We start from the raw sequence: 21,549 nt of genomic DNA, 5'->3' as shown, positions 1-21,549 counted from the left end.
CTGCTCGGCCGCTGGCCTGCATGACATCACTAGTTTAATCTCCACCTGCACCGGTCCCGTGATTACATCAATGACTGCTTTTGTTGCCGTTGCACCTAATTGATTTAATAGGATTAAACAGAGAGACCGTGGGCAGTCTCAGCACTGAATGGCGGATGTGGGGCACCACGGCTTTTTGTTTCTCTGCTGATCGAGCGATAACGGTTAACTTATCTTTTCTATGCATATTTGCTTAAGTGAATAATTCTCTGTTTTCTTTACTCTTTTTTCTTTCAGGTAACATACCCATTTAGTCTACAATGCAAACTGGTGGCTGTGATGTAGAGCTATGTTGATGCATATTTGCATCAACTTTAAAATAACCCAACACAATTCAAGTTCTCTGTAAACAAGGCACTTCCTCTAATTCGCATGCAATCAAGCCAGACAGTGCCATTAAACCCATATCAAAGGGTTGGGGTGCTTAGCTGTTCATTTTAACATATACTGAGTTGACAATTTTCAGCGGGCTAAATCTAATTTTATTGAATCCAGCCCTGCAATAACTCCAATTACTGTAACATACATCATTGTGGTTGATGTTCATCACATTTCTGTGGTGCTGGTCACCAAGACCGCATGGGATCTGATGCACGCATATTGCAGCTTTTTGTACACAGGCCCGTATTAGCTTCGGAGGCTCTGACATCAGGCCCTTCATCAAGTGTCTCCCTGCCTGTATGTCCAACTTTTTCATGCCACCAGTTAAATGGGATGGCCAAAGGTTGCAGGTGGCAAAATGATGTGTTACAAAGTAGCAGTGTGCCATACTGTGACTTAAAATTGCCTACTTAAAAAAGTCTATCATTTGAATGTAAAATTGCAGCACCGATGGAGTGAGACTAAATGAGGTCGACATTTTAGGTTCCATTCTGAGTTTTTTCTCAAATGAAATAGCACATTCCAAACTCAGTGTTTTAGCACCTGTAATACAAAGGTAAATAGTGCATTATTGCAAAATTTTTTCATGGTGTACCAATGTGCTTGGAATCCACATTTTCCCCCTCGACTTTTCCCACCTTACGGGCAGGCAAGAATTTACAGACATTTCCATATGTAGCGACATACCTTAAACTTGTTAAAGTTAAGTAGTTCATCACAGTGGATTCAACTGCTGTCGGTTTGGGGGAAAGATAACCAAGCCACGATGGACTGTACCGATATGGTCTATTGAGCGTAACAGTGCGTTCTGTCCACACAAAAGGCTTTGTTCGCTTTAGACAGCAATTACTGAAGATGAAACTAGTGTAAAGTGTGTATGAAGAGTTAATTGAAATGAACAGAAACCAATTGTGTCAAAACAAGTCAAATACAGTTATTTTAAAAAAAAAGATCTTTTAAAACAATTTTTAAATTTTCTTAGTGGTACCAGCATTGTTCATTCTAGAGGAATGGCATTTGATTCCATTTACATAAAAAGGCTCAATTCTGTCCCAAAAACCTGAAATGCCTGAGTTTTTGACTGACTAAATAAATGCATGTAGATTTAACTGATTTTAAAGGCCACATGATTTTTCACCTTCTCAACTTAATTGAAGTAAAAGGACAACCAGTTTCAAAAACCATCCATGAGAAAAATATATTGCAATTAATAGAGAAATACAATATTTACAAGTTCTTTTTTATAGATACAATGAATGGCTAATAGCTTTTATCTTGATTGCTTGTGACACATCAGGCTAATGCATATTATTGAACTAACTCCCCAAACTACATTATTACTGTTACTATACAAACCACATACTAAAAAAATATATATATAAAGTGCTACTACAGATAATGTTCACTGAGTTAGTGACAAAAAAGAATTCTAAAGAGGAAATATTAATCAACATGCTCTTAATAAATGGCAAAAGACATATGTTGACATTTACATTTTAAAGAGTTAATGAAGCAGTGAATTGTCTGATCCTTTACAGGATACAGATATTTAACTTACACTGTAAGGACTAACATTCAATTTATGTAATCTGTACAGTTTTATTTTCATTTGCATAAGACAGTCTAATAATAAATGACAAACAAAAACATATTTTGAATAAATCTTAATATCCCGTTTCTGACAAGAAATAAACATAAATGTAGGTGACATTTATATTAGAAATGTACCGTAGAAAACATCAAAATGCATTGTTGGAGTTACCATACATTTCATACATTCAGCGGGTCACTTAATACTTCCTCTTATATTCTTTATACCATAAAACAGCCTGTGTTTCTATAATATGAAAGAAGTCCTCTGAGTAGTGTGCTAACATATACAGAAAAGAGCAGCATCAAGTGTTGTCTCTGGTCCTTCGGATTAACTCACAGGCACATTTGGTGAGGCTTTCAATGACCAATGTAACTTGTTCACACTTAAAAAAAAAAAAAAAAGAGCAGGAGAGATAAACTCCGCTAAATAAGTAACAATGGGAGGATAATGCTAGGACAGATGCAGCTGCCTCAGAGAGGTGTGAGGTTTCAGTGTGAGACTAACTGAGGTTAAATGACTCTTTGAATGGGCTTCTGTAGTGAACAAGAAGATATGAGAACTATTCATATTCAAGCTCTGGTTCCAGTTCCTTTTCTATATCTATCCAGGATCGTTTCTTGGCACTGGGGAAGTCCTTTCCTAAAGCACCCCGCGTTAGTGGCCGTGTTGTGTTTACATCTCCAAGCAAGGTGGTTCCTGCAGGGCTTGCCTTGGGTTTTGTATCAGGGCTTTTAAAACGGGAAGAAACTCTGACAGGGCTGTCCTCGTTGGATTTAGACGGACTTCTTCCTTCTTGTGAAACTGGACTCCACAGGCGTGCTGACTTCTTCTTCGGAGGCCTTCCTCTGCCTCGTTTCGATTGTTCAGGGTTATTTGCTATGTCACTGACCATTCCTTGGGTGTCCTCAGCTCGTCTCTTGGTCACTTTGAAAGATTTTCTTTTACTAGGTCTTTTTTTAACCAGAATAGGTGTTACACTTTCACTGACACGTTTCCTGGTCTCTTTTACCATGGTACATTTTTCACTTCCACTAACAGGGGGAACATGGTTCTTTCGAGGCCTGCCCCTGGGACGGCGGACTACAGCAGGGTCAGGATCAAGCTCAGCCTCGACCGAAGTAGGAATCTGATGGACACGGTTAAAACTCAAGCAGGCAGATGCCAGTGTTTTGTTTAAACCCGCCACTGTGCCCCCCTCCGGGCTGTTCTCCCCAGCTTGCACAGCCTCCGAAGGCACATAGATTGATTTGTTAAGGAAAGCAAGCTCAGCCAGGTGGGTTGTTATACCTGAATGCTTTGGATCAGAATTTGAGGATGTAGTTTTGTCCTCCTCCAAAATACAGCTGCTTTCTGAGCCTGGAGGGTGGTCAGATGCAGAAAAGCTCTTCTCCTGATTCTTGGAGTCCACATCAGGCTGCATATTAGCTGAAACGCTATCCTCACCCTCTTCTCCATTCTGCTTGGCTTTCATTACCATGAGTGTATAGAAGCCTTGACCAGCTGTGAGAAGATAAAAAAAGAAATGTATTTAATAATATTAAAATAAGACATTTAAATTACACAATTTGACCCAGGGTATGAACAGGATGTCTTAAATAATGTAACAACTAACTTGGTTTCAGAGATGAGGGAAGTATGATTCTGCCAGTCTTAGAGCGAATCAGAGGAAGAGCAAAGGGTTGTGGAGGGCAAACAGAGGGGTTTTGGGAATTGGGTGTTGAGGATACAGGTGAGGCTCCAGGTGCTTCCAGCTGGTCCTCAAACTTTGACTGATGTTGACTCACTTGGACTGAGGTCACAGGTTCACCTGGCTGATTCTCTACCCGCGATGGGGCTGCAATGACCTCGGCCTGGGTCAGAGAGGACACTGCCTGAGGAAGAGACTGTGGTGTGGGCAGGGGCATGGGTGTGTGTACACTGGATTGGGCGCTGTGTAGGTTAGGCTGAAGCAGGGGCATCATCTCGTGTACATTGTTTTCGGCTAGAGTTGCGTGTGGGCTAGCCTGAGATGGAGCCATGGAGAAGTCAGGCTGTAACAGGGGTGTGTGATTGAACTTGGACTGGGGAGTGGTGGCTTGCAGGAGAGCAGCTCTGGCCTGGAGTAGATGGGAAAATAAAGGCCTCCATTTCATTGTCTTCTCTCTCATTTTCTGCCTCTTGCAGATATCCCTCAGCTTGTGCTTAATCAGCTTCTCTGATTTCCCTAAGAAAGTGACATTTCACATGAAACAAGTTTCAGTGAAGGAAGCTACATACCCTGTGCACTCACATCACTTATTCTGTTCATCAAGACACGAGCAGCTGCATTTTATCTATTCAATTCAACATCTCAACATGCAGCAACTGAAACTGTACATACCAGACAAAAGGGAAAGCTCCTTGACATAGGCAGACTGCATCTGAGTCAGCCTCTTCTTCTTCTCCTCCAGACATTTGGAGGTCTCAACCAGGTTTTGGATTTCCTTTAGAGCCTGCAAACACAGAAAAACCCATAAAAGACAGAGTGAAGATGGTGACACACCTGTGAATGGATTATCTTGTCAATCTTGATCAGGTATAAATACTGACGTGGGTAAACAGTTTATTGGCAAGACAGTTTGTGGGTGCAACCATGCACAGATGTACAGCATGCATACAGATATTTGGAATGCATCAACTTTGTGGTGAACAATTATCCTTCATTCTTGTTCTAAGGTAACTGGTTTCTAAAAAAATCGTATATGTTGAAGGGCTTTTGATAAACCTGTTTCTACGGCTAATCACAACAACTAACTTGAATTTGAGAGTTAAACATGTGACTGTAAATCACTCCTAAATAACTGTCTTTAAAAGCTGATTTAAATTTGTAAAAATTTCCACCTTTGAAAAAAAATAGACCAAGAGATATTTATGCGTGTAAGCTAGTTTGCATGTGAAGGTCAAACTACGAGTGGTAAATAAAATGTGGCTCAAACAATCTCTGAGATTTACCGAAAAATTACTTTGCAATTGTTTGCATGTAAAAATTAAATGAACTTGCGGCAGCACAAATTCAATTCTCTGGCACTGTTCACTACAGTCATAATTAAATACATTTTCCACCTAACACTTTTGGTGATTTCAGATGAGGGATTTTCTGTGTTTTTCCTGTGCTTTTCTTACTGGTTTGAAGTGTGAGGGACTCATTGGGAACAGGTGTTGTCATGAATGTCAGTGAACCAATCATGATTTTGCAGTATTTGACTCAAAATATAATGAGTTGTGGGGTTGTTTGCTCGTGTTGCTAGACCACTGCCAATCACATCTGATCAGATCACACCCACACAGCCCTGATGAAGCAGATTACCTGAGATTTGTTAAACCTAATAAATAATACCCAACAGTGTTTTTCTAAACTTAAAATTAGATTTTTCCTTCTTTAGTCCTGAATATTTAATTTTACAGAGAAATATTTAACATTTGAAACCATGTTTTCAGGGCTTTAATGTACCTACACCTGCTATTACAATATCTGCAGTGGCCAATTTATGGCTTTTTGGTGTCCTGGTTTTGGATCCAAAGCCACTTACAGCACTGCAAATATTTAAATTTGGGTACTTGTAGGGATATACAGCTTAGATAAAATGTTTTTTTTTCTCATCATGTATTTCGTAGTAGGAAAAGGTTTTCCAGAAGTCTGTGGCGTAAAAAAAATATAAAACTGCCAGAGTATGATGTAGAACTGACCAGTGAGAGGAGGCGGAGCCTGGGGGCCCTGGGGTCACTCTGAAGGACAGTCTGAAGTTTGTCGAACAGGTTCCGCTGCTCAGAGCGTCTTTGCCTTTCTAGCACTGTGTGGTTCTTTCGCCTCTTTTTGTCCTTAGGTACATCATGTTCATCGTCCATTTGATCCTGGTATGGAGAGACAGTGGAGATGATAAGCAACGCATTCAACACCGACACTGTCCTTTATTTAAAAACACATACTGTATAATAACATAATACCAATTAACCTTTCCAAGTTTATTGAGATAAAGTAATTAAATATGAGGTCAATACTGGCTATGTTAAAGTTATTTTAAAAATGGATGGATGTGAGTACAAAAAAGTCGTACCTGCATGTTGAGTTCCCTCGCTGATCCAAAATCGTCACTGGAATCTCTAAAGGTAGAGAAGAATACAACATATACAAAACTTTAGAGCCAAATTCAAACTTTAATGCTTTCATACCATATAACATTCTTATAAATCCTTTGATTCACAAGCACACACATTAACACATGTATTACCGTGACTCCTGTAATGCCTTGATAACAGCTTCCTTCATTTTTGCGATGGCAATTCCTTGTCTTACTTCCTCTACAGTCTCTATGTCCACAGGCTCCTCCTGAAGAAAACAAAATTCAGGGTGCAGTTTTTTTTTCTTAAAGATTTAACAATGACTGGAGTTACAACACTCACAAGATCAGATGTTGATTTTTTGTTTATGCGATATTATTCAGAATGTATATTTAAAACTATATTTCAGCAATATAAATGTTCAATTGAAAAAACAAAAACAAAAACGTTTTATTCCTTAAACTTACATCTTTGTCACCCTCTCCACAGTAGTCTGAAGAGTCAGAGCTTAAGCCTTCTGAAGCGATATCCAGGTTTGATTCCACCTGCCTGCTGTTGGCTTCGTCACTCTCATCTGAAGGCATCTTCTCATCACATATCAGCTCAGGTGAGGAGCCAGGCTCTACTGATCTGCTGCTTGACAGGTCTTTACCTTCTTTAAGAGTGTCCAAACCAAGCCAATCTGCATCCAAACCAGCTGCTAAGTGGCCAAAGTTAAACAAAGCATCTCTTTGTGACAGAGGTTTATCCATACCAGCCATGTTTGCAGTGTTTACAGTTTCTGATAGTTGTGCATCTCCATCAGCTTCAGGCTTTGGGAGCTGAATGAGAGTAAAGCCTCCAGGCAAGGAAACTCCTGTTGGGTTCTGGCCTCTGGTGCTCTGGTTGGCTGGAGGGCAGATCCTGAATGAATAGGTCCCACTCTGTCCCAGGAAGCTGGGGGTTTTCAGTGAGGGGGAGACGGTGAGAGAGACAGGCGAGGACGTGGAGCTGTTCTGGAAGGTACTGATCGAGCTGCGCTGGCTCGAGACGAACTTCTGGACAGAGTTAATGGTGGAGGAGTTCTGTGAATGCTGTGGTAAGGTGATGGATCTTTTTCTCCCTGAGTCGGGCTGGAACTGAACTGAAGCAACAAAACAATGCAGGGCAGGATGGTGACACAAATAAATAATTGTCCTGCTTGATTATTACAAAGTTCGACTCAAAAGAATGTCAATCTTTAAAGCCAAATCCTAGAGAATGAAAACCATGAATGTGTTTCCTTTGAATCTGTAATATTGTGAATTAGGGCTATTAGCAATATTTAACTTAGTGTTGATACAACTGCACTGCTGATTTTTCCTCAGTCTTTCTGTTTATACCAGTAACTGATATATTAAGTATAAAATGAAAAAAACAAAAAAAACAAAACAAAGACACAAGTTTGTGCTCATTTATCTCATCCTTACACCTAACAGGAGTCTTGCCAAAACCGACTTAGTTTTATCCGAGACATCTGCTTGATGCCCGAAACTAGATTTATAAGCAGTACATTTAGGTGGTTTTATTTCCTTGGATGATTTTAATATTCTGCAGTAGCCACAGGTCCGTGTTCTCTAGCTGATTACTTTTCGCTCCTTTAGGAGGCAATCAGTTTAAAACTAAGTGCTTGTGATATGGTCCAGGAAAAGAGACAATCTTACCTGGTGGTTGTGTTGGTGTCTTGAGATCAGTGGTTCTCCTTGCAGTGATAATTGGAGGCACTACCGTGCCTGCAGCTTTTATGTGCAGAGTATCTGTAGTATTGTTTTTTTTATGAAAAACATTGCCGGGAGCATGCAGTCGGCCTGTGACATATGCTGCGAGGCGGTTAGCTGGATGTAGAGATCCCATGCTCCCCAACAACAGTCTGGCTTGATTGTAGGATTTGCCATTTACCTGTAAATGGAAGAAAAATGTAGGTATTGCTCGATTATGTTTAAGTTTACATTTCCAACTACATACCTTTTCCCCAAACATTATTAAAGCCTTCAGTCATGTATTACCCGGTATGGTTCCACCCCATGTAAAACCATATTAAAAGTGTTAAAGAAAAATGGCATTTCTGTGAGCCTGACCTGTATAAGTCCATATGCTTGGCAGCCAACAGGTTTGGTCCTGGCTCTCAGTCTGCCGGCACGCAAGACTCCACCCAGGAAGGGCATGACTCCAAGCCGCATCTCTGACTCTTCGGTTTGGCCATCTTCCTCATCTGCATTGATGTCCCCATCGAAGCTTTTATTGGCAAGCTTTTCCTCATCACAGTCATCAAATTCATCCTTTTCATTATCACTGGCTTTTGAAGGTTTACTGATGTGTACCTAGAAGAACGTGGAGTACAGCAGGAGATTTTTTAAAATTCAAGTTATGAAACAAGGGCAAACACTACTTAAGAACAATCACTGAGAGCTTATAATATTCACAAGCTGGTCTATTTTGGACCAGTTGTTCTTTTTAACTGGTCACGTAAATAGCTAAGAAGGCAAGGCAATAAGCCAGTAAGTTAAAGTGAAACATTCCTTAACTATTAAGAAGGTCAGGACAACTGTTAATACTGACAATACACAGCATTTTCTGGAACAACTATAACTGTTCAACTATCACAGCATACAGTAGATCACGTCAATGCTACACATATGTACTACTCTTCAGATACCTACCCTGTAGGTGACAATGGAGCCGCTGGGCTTCCGCATGAAGATCTTGGCAACTGGGCAGATGCGATAAGGTCCTATGCAGAAACGCTTAGACAACCTATTCTGATTCATGCGTCGACATAAAGCTTCCAGGACCATTTTGTGGTCCTTGTCCCATTGACACGCTGACTGAATCTGTATTTGCTTCCTTGCTTCTGTTTCACTGGCTGTGGATTCCTGACAGGTCTTCTCTGCTGAGGGACATGAGCAAATATGGTATGTATAGCAACAGATACCATCAATATCATATAGTCAAGTATATAAAGCCAACACAAAGGGCAAAACCTTTTCAAATAGGAAGAAACCACAAAAACAACTACAAGGATTTAACAAACCGTTGCCTAATTTTCAGTGGCTTGTGAAACTTCAAAAGCACAAACAAGATTACATTATGTATTAATTGTATCTTGTTCATTTGTTTACCTGCTTTTTTAAGAGTCTTTATAGGTCTGTAGTAGTGTCTTGGCCGGTTGCCCGTTGCCGTCTTCTGCAGTTTGGTTATAGTGTTTGCTGTACAAGTATCAGGGATCTTCGGCTCTATGGTAACTTCAGGAGGAGGCTTGCTGTTGAACTCTCTAACACGTGCACATGTCATCATGCTCTCCAAGTATTTATACACTGGATCCTTGTCCTCCTCTCGTATCTGAAATGATCAATTTAATTAAGTTTTACATTTAAAATAAAAAGGAGCAAAAGGTAGTGAAAAAAAGATAAGCAAAGAATTTTACCCTTAAAAAAATATTAAAGAATACAAATAAAAGTTAACGCTCTCATATCTTACACTCTAGTAAATAATAAGCAATATTTATAAGAGTGTAATGACAATCAAAAATATTTAGTACTAAGATTTGGAAAAATCCAGTAAGAGAAAGAGTTTATTTTACCGGTTGCGTTGGACGAGGTACACTGCTACGTTTTATCGCCTTTGAGGGGACCAAATGGGGAGGACTTGTGGGGGCGAAGAGCGGCTCTGGATCCACATCATGAAGTTTGCGGTTCCACAGTTTATTAGCGTGGGAGCCCGGGTGAGGTTGGACCGCATGTTCCATATTAGTCATAGCTGGGGAGGGATAGACACATCTCATTAACACTTGAGTTACTGAAGGTTGTGATGAAACTGAGCAGGCAACAGAAGCTGAAAACAGAAAACAAAGCTGATATCCAAATGCTTAAAATTGTATTGAAAATTTAGTCCCTGTCAAAGACGTAATCAATCCACAGCCATACATTTTGAAACCACCATGTAGAGATATAGCAGTCAGAATAAAAGGAAAAACATACATAAATGATAAAAAATAACTTGATCTTACAGTAAACAGGTTGGACCTGTTGTTCACCCTCCCCCGCAGAAATCTGCTTGGTGATCTTTCGTTTGAAGCAGGCACAGCCGAACATGCATTCAGGCCGCCGGCAGTGAAGAGGACCTCTGTTCAGATGCTGGAGACTGGAACACACACAGCCCAGTCTGCAGAAGTCCTGACCACATTCAGGTCCCCCAGCTTTATACTTTGGATACCTAGCCACTTTCAAGACCTGACTGGGTAGCATCTGATTAAAAGGAAGGGAGAGGACAGACAACAACTCTAACTTACCAATTTAAATTTTAAATTATAAAAGCAAGAATGACTTTTTTTAAAAGTTTTTTTCAAATGGAAAAATGTGGGGGGAAAAAAAAGAAAAGATATTATAACGGACACAGCCCATCACTAATATCAAATGACACTGTACATCATACACACACACACCCTGCCAGACAGAGTTCACTTGCACAGTATGTTGCATACCTGTTTCGTCAGGATTGCAGACAGAGCCACTGACACCCTGTCTGGAGTCAGCTCTGTTCTGCTCAGACCCTCGTTCAGGGCTCCAATCTCCATCTGCAACAGTTTGAGCTGGACCTTAGTGAGGCCTGAAGATCTGTGTGCCAACCCTTGGTTCTGCCCAAAGCTCATCGCTGATCTCTGGCTGACCCCTGGGTGGTATGTAGATGATCTGAAGAGAGAGGAAGAAATGACCAGATTAGTGTTGTTCATTTCTATTTACCAAAAAAACTGTTTGTATCATGTACTTCTTCAACCAAAAAGCTCATGTTACTCTGCTATATTATAGCTGCTTTTATTAAAGAACCAAAGTTAATGTCCGAAGCATATACTTAACACAAAGCAATCTATGCCCAAACATGCCAAATCAATTTTGTGTTTTGTTGAGAAGTGTGGGTTGGAGTTTAGTGGGAAAACAACGGTTATAAGACTTTGGAAGAATGAAGAAGGGAAGTTTACATCGAAAGATTTCATAGTATATAAAGACATGCTACTTGAGAGAAGTAGGGCTCTTAACATCTGTGCTGTGTAAATCTCCTCAAAGTTAGCATGTTCAAAATTGTCCTTAAAAAAAGTCCACATAAAATGAAGACACAAGTGATCAAGGCAAGACATTAGCTCAAGTGTCACCATTTCCCAGAATTACAGATTGGGCCTCTAAAAACGACAAAAGGCAACCACATCTGGTAAAAGCTGTGAAACTGTAAATGATCATTACAAGAACAAAGGTAACTCTGAGGTAAAAAAAAAAAAAAAGTGAAGAATCTAAAAATTAATACAAATTACAAACATGTCCTTGTTTACCTCTGTGAAACAGCACTAGTGTAACTGGACCCAGAAGCAGCATTTGCACCAACTGTCAGCAAAGCTCCTGGCTGCGTATTTGAAGATGTTGAGTGCTGTATGGCCTGTGCTTCTGCTTGAATACGGGTTGCAGGGCTGGCCAGAGGAGGAGCTGGTGACGTCAGGGCCGAGTAGAGGAGGGGTTTGTGGGAAAGGGGACAGGGTCTGTTGGCCCCCACTGGGAATCTGGAAGCACCGTTTCGATGCTTGAGTACGCTGTCCAGGGTCTTTACGTAGCTGGAGCTTTTAACAGGCAGCTGATAGGCCACTGAGCCCTCTGGGTTTGTGGAGAAGGCAGCTGCCCGCTCACTGATTTGCTGAGCTTCACTTTCCAAGTACTCATCCAACATGTTGCTGCAGAAGGCAGATAGGTTCTTTTGTAATCCTTTTGGAGAGGAAGAATAAAGAGACTTTAATGTATCGGTGGGGAATATGGAATCAGACACAAATATATTCAAATGGTTTCAGTTCAGTATATCATTTGGTAATAACAATGACTATACTAATACCATTGCATGATAAAAAGGACATTGCAGATACTACAACAAGATGAGCAAATCTCACCATCACAGTCAGGAGGAGAAGTTTCTTTGCTTTTTATGAACTTGTTTTTCCATCCTTTTATTTTTGTCATGTCACTTGTCTTCCCGGTCCTGGAGATGAAGGGTAACTCCTTATCTGTGAAGGAAACATTCTGTGTTAGCCTTCAGATAGTAAGGACACAGAACACCAATATTAAATGCTTGACAAGATTGGTTTAAATGCTACAGTAGAAATAGAGAGCACTCAGAATTTGATCGCCTTTTTGTTCTAGTTGTTGAAATGTGTTCATTGATAGAAATGAACATCTTGAAAATGCAGAAATTGTGCTGCATTGCTTGATAATAACAACAACTGTCCACTGGGCAACACGACTGGGACCACTGTTAACCACTTCCTGTGGTCTTGTTGAATATAATAGGGGGTACACTGTGTATCACTTGGAGTTAATAACATTGTAGATACCTGATTATGTTCTAAAGTATGACCACAGGGAGGAGGAAACTTACATCCTTATTGTGAAGGGCTTTCTGCTTTACACCTATGGATTTTTGATCAACGTTACTTTATTTCCAAACTATAAGAACACAATAAGAGGAGGAGTTCTAGGTACTACACAGTGCCAGAACCCCCACCTGTTCAAAGGTAATCTCTGCCCCAAATATTTGAAACATATGCAGTCCATTTCAAAACCAATTCTAGGCCATATTCTTAAACTAAGAAGACTTTTCAGCCCCACCTTGTTTCATACATCTTGAAACCATACAAGGCTCTAATCTGACGTGGCTGACAAACTAAAGATGAGGCTTGCAGGAAGTAGGCAATTATTATTATTATAACATCTATTGTAACTTACCCTACTAAATACTTTAGGCTACCTTGCAAATGTGTAGTCTAAATTTAGACAGAGGTAATTCAACTGTGAGAGAAAGTGTAAAATAACATGTTATATAAATATGTAAATAAATTAAATTTAAAAAAAAAAATTGCTACCAATACACTCAAAGACTGAGTGTATTTCAATTGATTTTTTAATCCCCATTATTCTTGTGCACCCCCCTTCCATGGAGGGTAGCTTCTGAGCAAAGACTCTAGTCAGGAAGTCGAGCCTGAGGTTGCTTGGTTGAAGGGTGAACTTTGACCCCTGAGGCCAAAGACAATACAAGTTTATTGCTAATTTTCTTATTATGACAACACTGTCACAAGTACAAATTGTGTGTACAGGAATGTACCTTTAATCAAGCATGCACAAACTTTCAAAGATCAGTCCAACTTACTGCCAAGAAAAAGAGCCATGGCATTACCTTGTTGTGGTAGGTTCGTTGGAGGCAGTGGCAGATGAACCCCCAGATACTGTAGGTCAATGGACTTTAAGGGGTCTATGGAGCTCAACTTCAAGCCCACTAAAAAAAGACAAAAAGGAGTCACAGAAAGAACATATTCACATTACATTACTTGGTATAATCCAGTCAACAACTGGGATGTTTGTGTTTGTATGTAGTCACCTTCCTGCAGCACAGGATGGATGACCTGTCTGTGTTTGAGAACTTGGAGGTCCTGCAGCAGGATAGCCTCCAAGCGGGCTATCTTCTCCTCATCAGTCTCCGGGATCACCTCCACTGAAACAACGGAGAAAGGTTTAAAAAGGATCACGTGAAATTTGATTCATTGTTAGGGGAGTAAAATAAAACTACATTGCAATAGGAAAAATTAAATTTAAGATTTTCATAACATTCAAACATTCAAACTAATTACAACCTCTACATTGCTTACCTGTTTCCTTCAATTGCTTCTGAGTCATTAGGGAAACTGGAGATACTGAGCTATTGGCTGGCTTTTTCCTGACGTGAACTTCAAGAGCTTCCTGTGACACAAAATAAGATTTAAGCCTAAACACTTTGCAGAACTTTTACCACAGTGCACTCAAATTCAGCCTGGTACACAACAACGAATGCTATTTCATGAATGTGTGCAGCTTCAGTGATAGCTCAACATGCTTATTTGACATGAGGTGGACCACTGCAGGAAGTTTTACCTTTGAGGTGAATGACACAAACAGCAGGCCCTCTACATCATCCAGCTCTGGCTGCAATGCGACAGTCAGTGATGGGCTGTGGACCACCTTGGGAGACGCAGCAGCAGCGGTTTTCCAATCTCTTCCACGGGAATTCCCCCAACGTCTGTTGATCTTCTTCCTTCTCTTTCGGCTCCCAGGTGACAACCCCGGGGTAGACCTCGAGGAAGTAGGAGTCATGGATATTGCTTTAGGCATCTCTTTGAAGCCTTGCTGCAACTTAGGGGTAACGCTGATGGTGGGGCTTTCTTCCCTGGGTTCCACGAGGGGACGTTTTTGGACAAGCACAAGCTCACCAAGGGCATGCTTGCCTCTTATACAGGGGACATATGGTTCATCCTTGCTGGCAGGGGTAGACATTATGGGCTTAAGGACCAGTCTTGTCTCTTGCACATTTGAGAGAGAAGCAGGGACGGTGTGTTTCTCCATGCTGTAAGACACATAAAAGGAAATACTGTTTATGGATTTTAAACACATAAAAAGTGAAAAGGATTTAATGATGATCTCTGTCAAAAATATATTAATTTGTAATGGCACGGCAGGTGGCAATGTTATTTTAATAAAGTGATTCCAGCAATTTAACTGACACCCACTTCCCTACTTATGTCCATGTATTTGTCATTGCATGACATGCTTAAATTCTAATATATGCGCCTCCCAATCTTACACCTTATAGTCTCATCCCAAAGTCTCATTTGGGTCCTAAGACAGTAGTAAAACACCTCACAATGTAATGCAATCCAATACAGCAGGCTTGCAATAAATACTGCTTTTGGTTATGTGAATATTGTATTACGTACACATAATCCTTAGTTTCAGTCAAGACTGTGGAACAGGTGTTTGCTCAAATGAATGGTAGGTTGTGCAAAATACTTTAATCAGATGTGTTATTGTTCCCCCCTTCTGTATATATGGTTGCTTCTTTAAGTGACCTGCTAGAATTTATTCTCATAATGTATTTTTTTTTAATTAAATGAATATATTTGCAATTAAATTATCATGTTTAGCTTACTTTGATGATGTTCATAATGGATGTCTTGCTCACTTATTACTGTAGCTATAATTCATTGAAATCTGTGAATCAGCAAACATTTTCAACACCAATATAACAATACAATAGTATAACAGATATATGCGTAATGAACATATATTTTTCAGTTGATAATGGCAGAAGCTCACTGAATTCAAGTATTTCAACTGTTCCCTAAATTCTCCCATAAAAACTTGTCATATGTAAGATAAATATCAATGTGTTGCAAAGTAACCAAATCAGATGTGAAAACATGCAACACTTACCTCATATCCACAACCCCCTCTTTGCTTTCATTTTGTTTTAAAACAGAGGACGCAGTGTCTGTCTTCACCGCAGGTTGAGCCTCTGTAGTGACCCTGTTTAGACGGGAGTTGTTCCCGTCCTCCCTAAAGCCCTTTGCAAACGGGTTATGATTAATTTTCAGCTGGGTGATCCTAAAGTTCTGGTAAGTCGTAACAGCCATAAATTCAGTTTGTGGAAAAGTAAAGGTCATGCTTTCCGGTCCCATAACCACAGGTTGGTCAGGTGTGGTTACGACCCCATCTGGGACAGGTATCACATGTAGCCTAGGAATGTACCGATGCATGGAGTGTAGGATTATATGACCCTCCTGGTCTAAGGAATTATTGGTCAGTTTGAGTTTGTAGAAAGACACCAAGCCACCCATCCACTCTGAACCTTTGCAGGGTGAGTAATGGTGGGAAAAGGCCCGGATCAGACCCTGAGCCTGGTGTTCCGCTGGTCCGGTGACCTCCCATTTGGATTTGCTCCAGCGGTACTTGTACTGGTCAGATGGAACTATGGACAGGACCAGACTGTACTGGCGCTCAGGATCTAGGCCAGCCAGGCGATATCGGCAGTAAGGGAACATTCGGCGCCCCTGTTTAGTGAGAATCATCTCAGTTCCACAGCTGTAAAACTGCCTCCACACACTGTTATTCTCCAGAGTGACAGTGACTCCTTGGAAGGTCAGCACAGCAGAAAAGTCATTTTCCAGGTCTGGACTGCCGAATGTGGTACATGGTAACACAGACAACAATGGCAGTGATTCTGAAATGCTGACAAGGCTTGTCCCTGTGCATTTTAAGGAGTCTGATGCTGATGCTATATGTGAGGTAGCTGGGCTTGTTTCAACAGTTCCTTCAAAGGTATTAGGTAATATTAAAGCAGGCTTGGCTGGGCTAGCTTCAGCAGGTGAAGAGAGAGCTGAGCTGCCGTCATTACTTGTCATGGATACAGCTCTGTTCTCAATCACTGTATCACCAGTGAAATTAGTCATAGTGGTAGGAAAAGGAGGCGTTGAAGCAGAGATTGTAGTAGGAGGAGCTGAGGAGGGGACATCAGTCAAGCTCCCCTTCTCATCTTCCTCTGCATAGGAGTCCTCCATGGATGTGAGTTCAGAGTCTGTAGACGGCATCACCAATGGCTGTTGCTGTTCCACCTCATTTGATACCTAACAGAAAATGTTGTAATAATAATAATAATGATGACATTTATATAGTACAGTGATATTAAAAAGGTACAACATACATTACAGTGACGTTGATCTAATCAGACAAGACATCGTAAAAATCAAAGCCAAAAACAATCAAAAAATGCAGACAAAGGCTAACAGAAGCAATTACAGCTCATTCAAGCAGAGCAATCGCTGGCAGAAAAGAAAGGAGAGCCACAAAATATGAATCAAGAAATGTAAACAATTCGTGAATTTTAGCATTCAGTACAACCGACAACCGCAGCTCTACTCTAAAAAGGTCAAAAACAATATAACTGTAATAGCACTGTTTACTGAAATATTTTGCCATCAACTCACCTTACAATTTAAAAATATATATATATTTGATCTTTTTCATACAGTTTTTCATTCACATAAACATTTACATAAGCACAGGTTCAATAAATTCTTTGAGCCACTTCAAAGAGCCACTGGTTAATTTACAGCTAGTTGTAGCATCAGCAGTGTTGCAACTTTAGGTGCTACAAATGACAGTTCTACGCTGTACCTAGCCAGGTACTAATAAACATGGCTAATAAACATGGTTTTCATTTACCGTGCAACCATATTTTCTGCTAAATCGACTGAAAATATGAGATGACTAAAGTCAATATCAAAGCATTGTTTTATATCATACAAAACTAAAGGGCACCCAACCACTGGTTTCTCAGGTTGCTGGCTCTGTGAATGTTTTGTATGCTAAAGAGCACCTGGAGCAAAACTTCAAGATATATGACCTGTATTATTCATAGAACAACTCTTTGTGTCCAACGGGAATTCCAATAAGAATCAAACCATTGCAGAGCAATTTTAAGATAGGCCATGCCCTCCTAAAAAATAAATCAGCTACTAACGGAGAAATTGTCATAATCATCAACCGATTCTGAGCCCCTGGAGAAATAGGTTAGCACCCCTTAGATTCACCATTATATCATGTGACTGATTCTACTTATATTAACAAAGGCAAAAAGGAGTTATGTCTAGTATTTTTCAGTCTAACAATTGCTCTGGGCAGCCTGAGAAAAGTGGACTTTGCCTTCATGAAGTGGACTGCGAGACCACTTTGGTGTGACTGACCAATAGCCTGCCTGATATCACCCGTCTGAGGACATGGCTGAAATGCTCGGACTGGCCTGTACTTTAAGTACGGATAACACACTCAAAACGGCCAGTCTGTACATCGATTCCATCTTTGCAGCCCAAACGAATTCATTTCCGTCGACGACAGAGGACAACCTAAAGAGGTAACCTGTTTCCTTGTTGTCCTGCCCCCCGGTCAATTTACTTATCACACAGTCACACCAACACACAGAGAGTCTAAAGGTGTTAATCGACCGAACGAGTACCTCAAATGAATTATTACCGGCACGTTTACAACATAAACTCCCAATTATTCTCCGTGTAATTATTTTTCCTCCTTAAATATAAAGCCACATTAAGAATTTCAGTTGTTTGACAACAGCTATCTTCCTCACACACCGCAGAGAGGAAGGCCGCCCGCTCCACCACTCACCAAGTTGGAAAAGTTGCAGGTTTCACTAACGCCTCACCTTTCAGCGTCGGTTGAACACCTCGTGGCCTACGGAAGCGATACAATAATAACGTTCACGGTAAAACTCCAACTGTTGCACGTCGTCGTCGCCGCCGTTGAAAGGGCCTCGTTGAATCCCTCGAACATAAACACGAATTGGCAAATGGAGGCCGAGAGCCACGCCAGTGTGCTCGTATCGACCGACCCGAGCGTGCACGCCGTGAAGCCAAAGCGCATGCACGATATCACCCCCCTTCAATGGCGCGTGATTCCCGGGCCGCCAGCGCGAGGGAAGCGGGAGTCCACCATCCCGGAGATTTTTTTTTTTTTTTCGCTTCTTCCCACCTCGAGCTGAGCCGCGCGCCGGTAAGGACAACTCTCAGCAAGTTTGCGCGAAAATGTTTCGGACGTGTAATTCCTGCGCTGAGCGCAAAGATCTGAGACTTTCTCTTCCTTCCTTTGTATTTCCTTTACTTCTTTTACCTTTTCGATCACATTTCCATTCTCACCCTCTCTGGAGAACACACACTCTCCTTTCTGCCCCCTCTCGCATACACATACACATACACATACACACATACACACACATCCGTGCTCTCGGCTTGTGACGTAACACGTTCACCATGGCGGTTGAGCCTCAGTAGCCAATGCGCAAGCTCCCTCCGGAGAATTTTACCGGCCAGTTTTTTCATCATGGTGTCAGTGGCCTGAAAATAATGGCACACACACACACACACACACACACACACACACACACAAGTGGGTTTAGAGCATGGAATAACCAGCTCAGTTTCCTTGTTCATACTCCACAAAGACAACGTATCAACACTGACCTGTACCTTCTAAATAAATAACTTCTGGTTTACCCTTTCTACAAAGACGCCGCAAATAGCGGTGACAAGTCTCTGATAAAGATGGCGGCGAGACTTAGCATTTAAATTAATGAATATTTGTCCAAATTAAACGCAGTTGCATAATAATTAGATAGATACTTATAATTTAAAGTTACTCTATCACATTATAAGGGTTTTCACAAATTTTGTTGCACAAGAAGTTAGAGCATGGTTATTGTTGGGTAGTGGCTATTTACTGGGCTTCAGTTACCTATTTAAAGGTTGCGAAGCCCAAGTTTTCAGTCTTTAGAAAACAGAAAATACAGACAGTAAAACCTGTTTAGCCTAGTGTCCTGTGTACACAAGGATTTGATTATTACAAAATATTTTACATACAGGCTAATCTAACTGAATACCTGCTCTGTGAATTATTAACCCACAAAAACAAAATCTTTAGCAAAGTTATGCAGCCTTTAATTTTATTTTGTGATCTTCGTAGAGATCAGCTGGACTCAACTAAATGAATATCTTCTTATGGAGTTTTGAAACATTATTTATGTATTTTCAAGGAACTGTATAACCCTTAAAAATTGTGTCTAACCTCGCAAGATATTCTATATATGGTGACCAAAACCTCCTTCCAGCGACAAAAAGCAGCAGCTCGCTGCCGGAATGGACATAAAATGCATTCACGTCTAATTTTCTTTTTCTTTATCTAGCGATTGCTGTGGCAGGAAAATGGCTTTAATTTCCACCACAGTTCTAAATCATTGACGAGGGGAGGGGGTTGGCTTATAGCGAAAATATAGTGAAAATATTAAATAAATAAACCAATCAAAAAATGTGGCGAGTATGCATCACAACTGGTATGTATGATTGTAGGCATTGATTTAACGCCAAATTACATCTTCAGTTGTTTAAGAAATGCATGCGAGGAGTTTGTATTTCTCGCTTGTGGTATTAAAACAGCAAACAACATGACTTTTCTAAAAAGGTTAGGCTTCAGCGTAGGTTTATAATCCAGCCTATTCAGATAGAAAACATATAAATTACTAGAGTATCAAAAGGAACATGTTAATAAATCAACAAGGCAGGGTCTAACCGGGACTAGGAATTGGTAAAATAGTCCACATGAACCTACCCATTGTTTGTGTCCCACGTTGAGAATTTGTGGTGGTGGGCTGCAGTCTGTCCCTGCTGGGCAGCACCTCATGCTCAGTTCATCTTAAATAGTAAAAATAATCCAACCCACTGGGTTTTGACAAAATGTATATAGTCCTGAGGGATGGACTTTGAAAGGCTCTTACCTACACCTTACAAGTTTCATATTAAGACAATACACAAAGCAACATCTAAGAGCAAAACCTCCCATAAAATCACTTGAATATGGCTATATTACCCACAGGCACTTCTTCAGTTGTCCTAGTAACAATAGCCTAAAAGTGCTCAGATGAACAGATGAATAGTTAAACATGAAACGTAAATGTATTCACACTAAAGTTTAAATATTGCATTTAAAATGGTGGAAAAAACAAACTCAGGATGTTACAGTTGTGCACACACACACATTATTGCAACGCCAGATGGGGATGGATGTTTAAAATACACCTATCCTTTTGTGAATATAAAAAAAATCTATTTTAATATTACTTATTTTTCATATATAGGCATACTACAATAAAAACAAAAACAAAATTTTTTACTATTTGACCACACTTCAAGTTTGTTGCCCTAATCTTGTGACAGTGTATAAATTCTGGTTTATTATCATCAACTTTATTGATAAATAAAAAAACAATACAGTGTGTACCAACAGCTACCAAAATGTGATGTCACTGAAGCAAAATCAGCAGTGGCAATGCAGACAATGAATAGTACACAGACTTTGTATGGCCTTTGTGAATTCTGTCACAACTGTCAAACCAAGTTCAAATTTACTCGAACAAAATAATATTTAATCTATCTTTACCATTTTAATACTAATGTAAATAAGGAGCTGCTTTTGAATTTAGACAGTGGACATTATATATTGTTTTACAGTGATCTATATTTCCCGAGGACGATATCCAAGGCCCAAATTAAGATGTCAGACAGAGAAAAAATAATGACCTACAGTCAGACGCAGCTAGGATCTCCCCAGTTCAGCAGAGAAACTCATACCTCATTATGACCTCAACAGTATTTTCTTTGGTATGCAGCTTAACTTTGGCAGCATAAGAGCAAAGCTGGGTCTTTTAAAGTTTGCTGTGGTATATGCAGAGTAGAGTAAATTTCACACATATAGTGTAGATATTTTGACAAATAACAATTTAAGAGGCAAATTTAACCCCATACTAGCAGAGCTTTAATATCAACCTGCTGTCATCCAGATCTAAATAAACCTACCGAATTGGTCACAAACAGACTCAAAGTGTCACCATGACTAATATATTGACCTATGTATGATAATTTTCACTTTCAACAGGAGCCAGTGAGTCTTTTCAGTAATGTTACAAAGCATAACCGCAAGCTTTATCCTCTTCTTGACTCGTCAAAACAGAATCAATATTAATTTTTATCCTAAACTCACAGTAAA

The 21,549-nt window shown here is 40.2% G+C and overlaps 2 protein-coding genes across 3 annotated transcripts in view; one reads left to right on the top strand and one right to left on the bottom strand.

Moving 5' to 3' along the window:
* Positions 1-2,414: 2,414 nt before the first annotated feature.
* magl (MAX dimerization protein MGA-like) lies at positions 2,415-18,698 on the bottom strand. 2 transcript variants are annotated; one of them, XM_040124847.1, is made up of 22 exons: positions 18,161-18,698; positions 15,379-16,568; positions 14,044-14,512; positions 13,782-13,872; positions 13,514-13,627; positions 13,313-13,411; positions 12,033-12,146; positions 11,430-11,853; positions 10,590-10,797; positions 10,116-10,353; positions 9,690-9,865; positions 9,229-9,448; positions 8,770-8,999; positions 8,188-8,430; positions 7,774-8,008; positions 6,559-7,214; positions 6,262-6,359; positions 6,088-6,133; positions 5,720-5,884; positions 4,374-4,485; positions 3,627-4,217; positions 2,415-3,514 (listed from the first exon to the last, which is right to left on the bottom strand). In XM_040124847.1, exons 2-22 carry the CDS (start codon positions 16,530-16,532, stop codon positions 2,574-2,576), a joined length of 6,624 nt encoding a protein of 2,207 aa, XP_039980781.1. In that variant the 5' UTR covers positions 16,533-16,568; positions 18,161-18,698; the 3' UTR covers positions 2,415-2,573. The 2 variants fall into 2 exon arrangements, with proteins under 2 accessions (XP_039980781.1, XP_039980782.1); XM_040124848.1 differs by having other exon boundaries at positions 8,770-8,996.
* The window catches only part of LOC120788761 (bromo adjacent homology domain-containing 1 protein-like), a 32,791-nt gene continuing 28,883 nt past the window's right edge, over positions 17,642-21,549 (top strand). Inside the window, exon 1 of the mRNA XM_040124850.1 lies at positions 17,642-17,854. The gene's annotated coding sequence lies outside the window, so the exon portion shown is untranslated. The remainder of the gene's footprint in view (positions 17,855-21,549) is intronic.

Source organism: Xiphias gladius, chromosome 4, assembly GCF_016859285.1.
Source record: "Xiphias gladius isolate SHS-SW01 ecotype Sanya breed wild chromosome 4, ASM1685928v1, whole genome shotgun sequence".
NCBI classification, from domain to species: Eukaryota; Metazoa; Chordata; class Actinopteri; order Istiophoriformes; family Xiphiidae; genus Xiphias; species Xiphias gladius.
The sequence above is the reverse complement of the archived record's forward strand: the minus strand, read 5'-3'. Positions and strand labels throughout refer to the sequence as shown.

What these genes read in the sequence shown, in the direction of transcription:
- magl (XM_040124847.1), bottom strand. Translation starts at nt 16,532, where the DNA reads ATGCCGTCTACAGACTCTGAACTCACATCCATGGAGGACTCCTATGCA. An exon ending in CTGCAATCCTGACGAAACAG is followed by an intron (nt 10,354 to 10,589) that starts GTATGCAACATA and finishes CCTTTTAATCAG; the next exon opens with ATGCTACCCAGTCAGGTCTT. An exon ending in GCTCCATTGTCACCTACAGG is followed by an intron (nt 8,431 to 8,769) that starts GTAGGTATCTGA and finishes ACGTTCTTCTAG; the next exon opens with GTACACATCAGTAAACCTTC.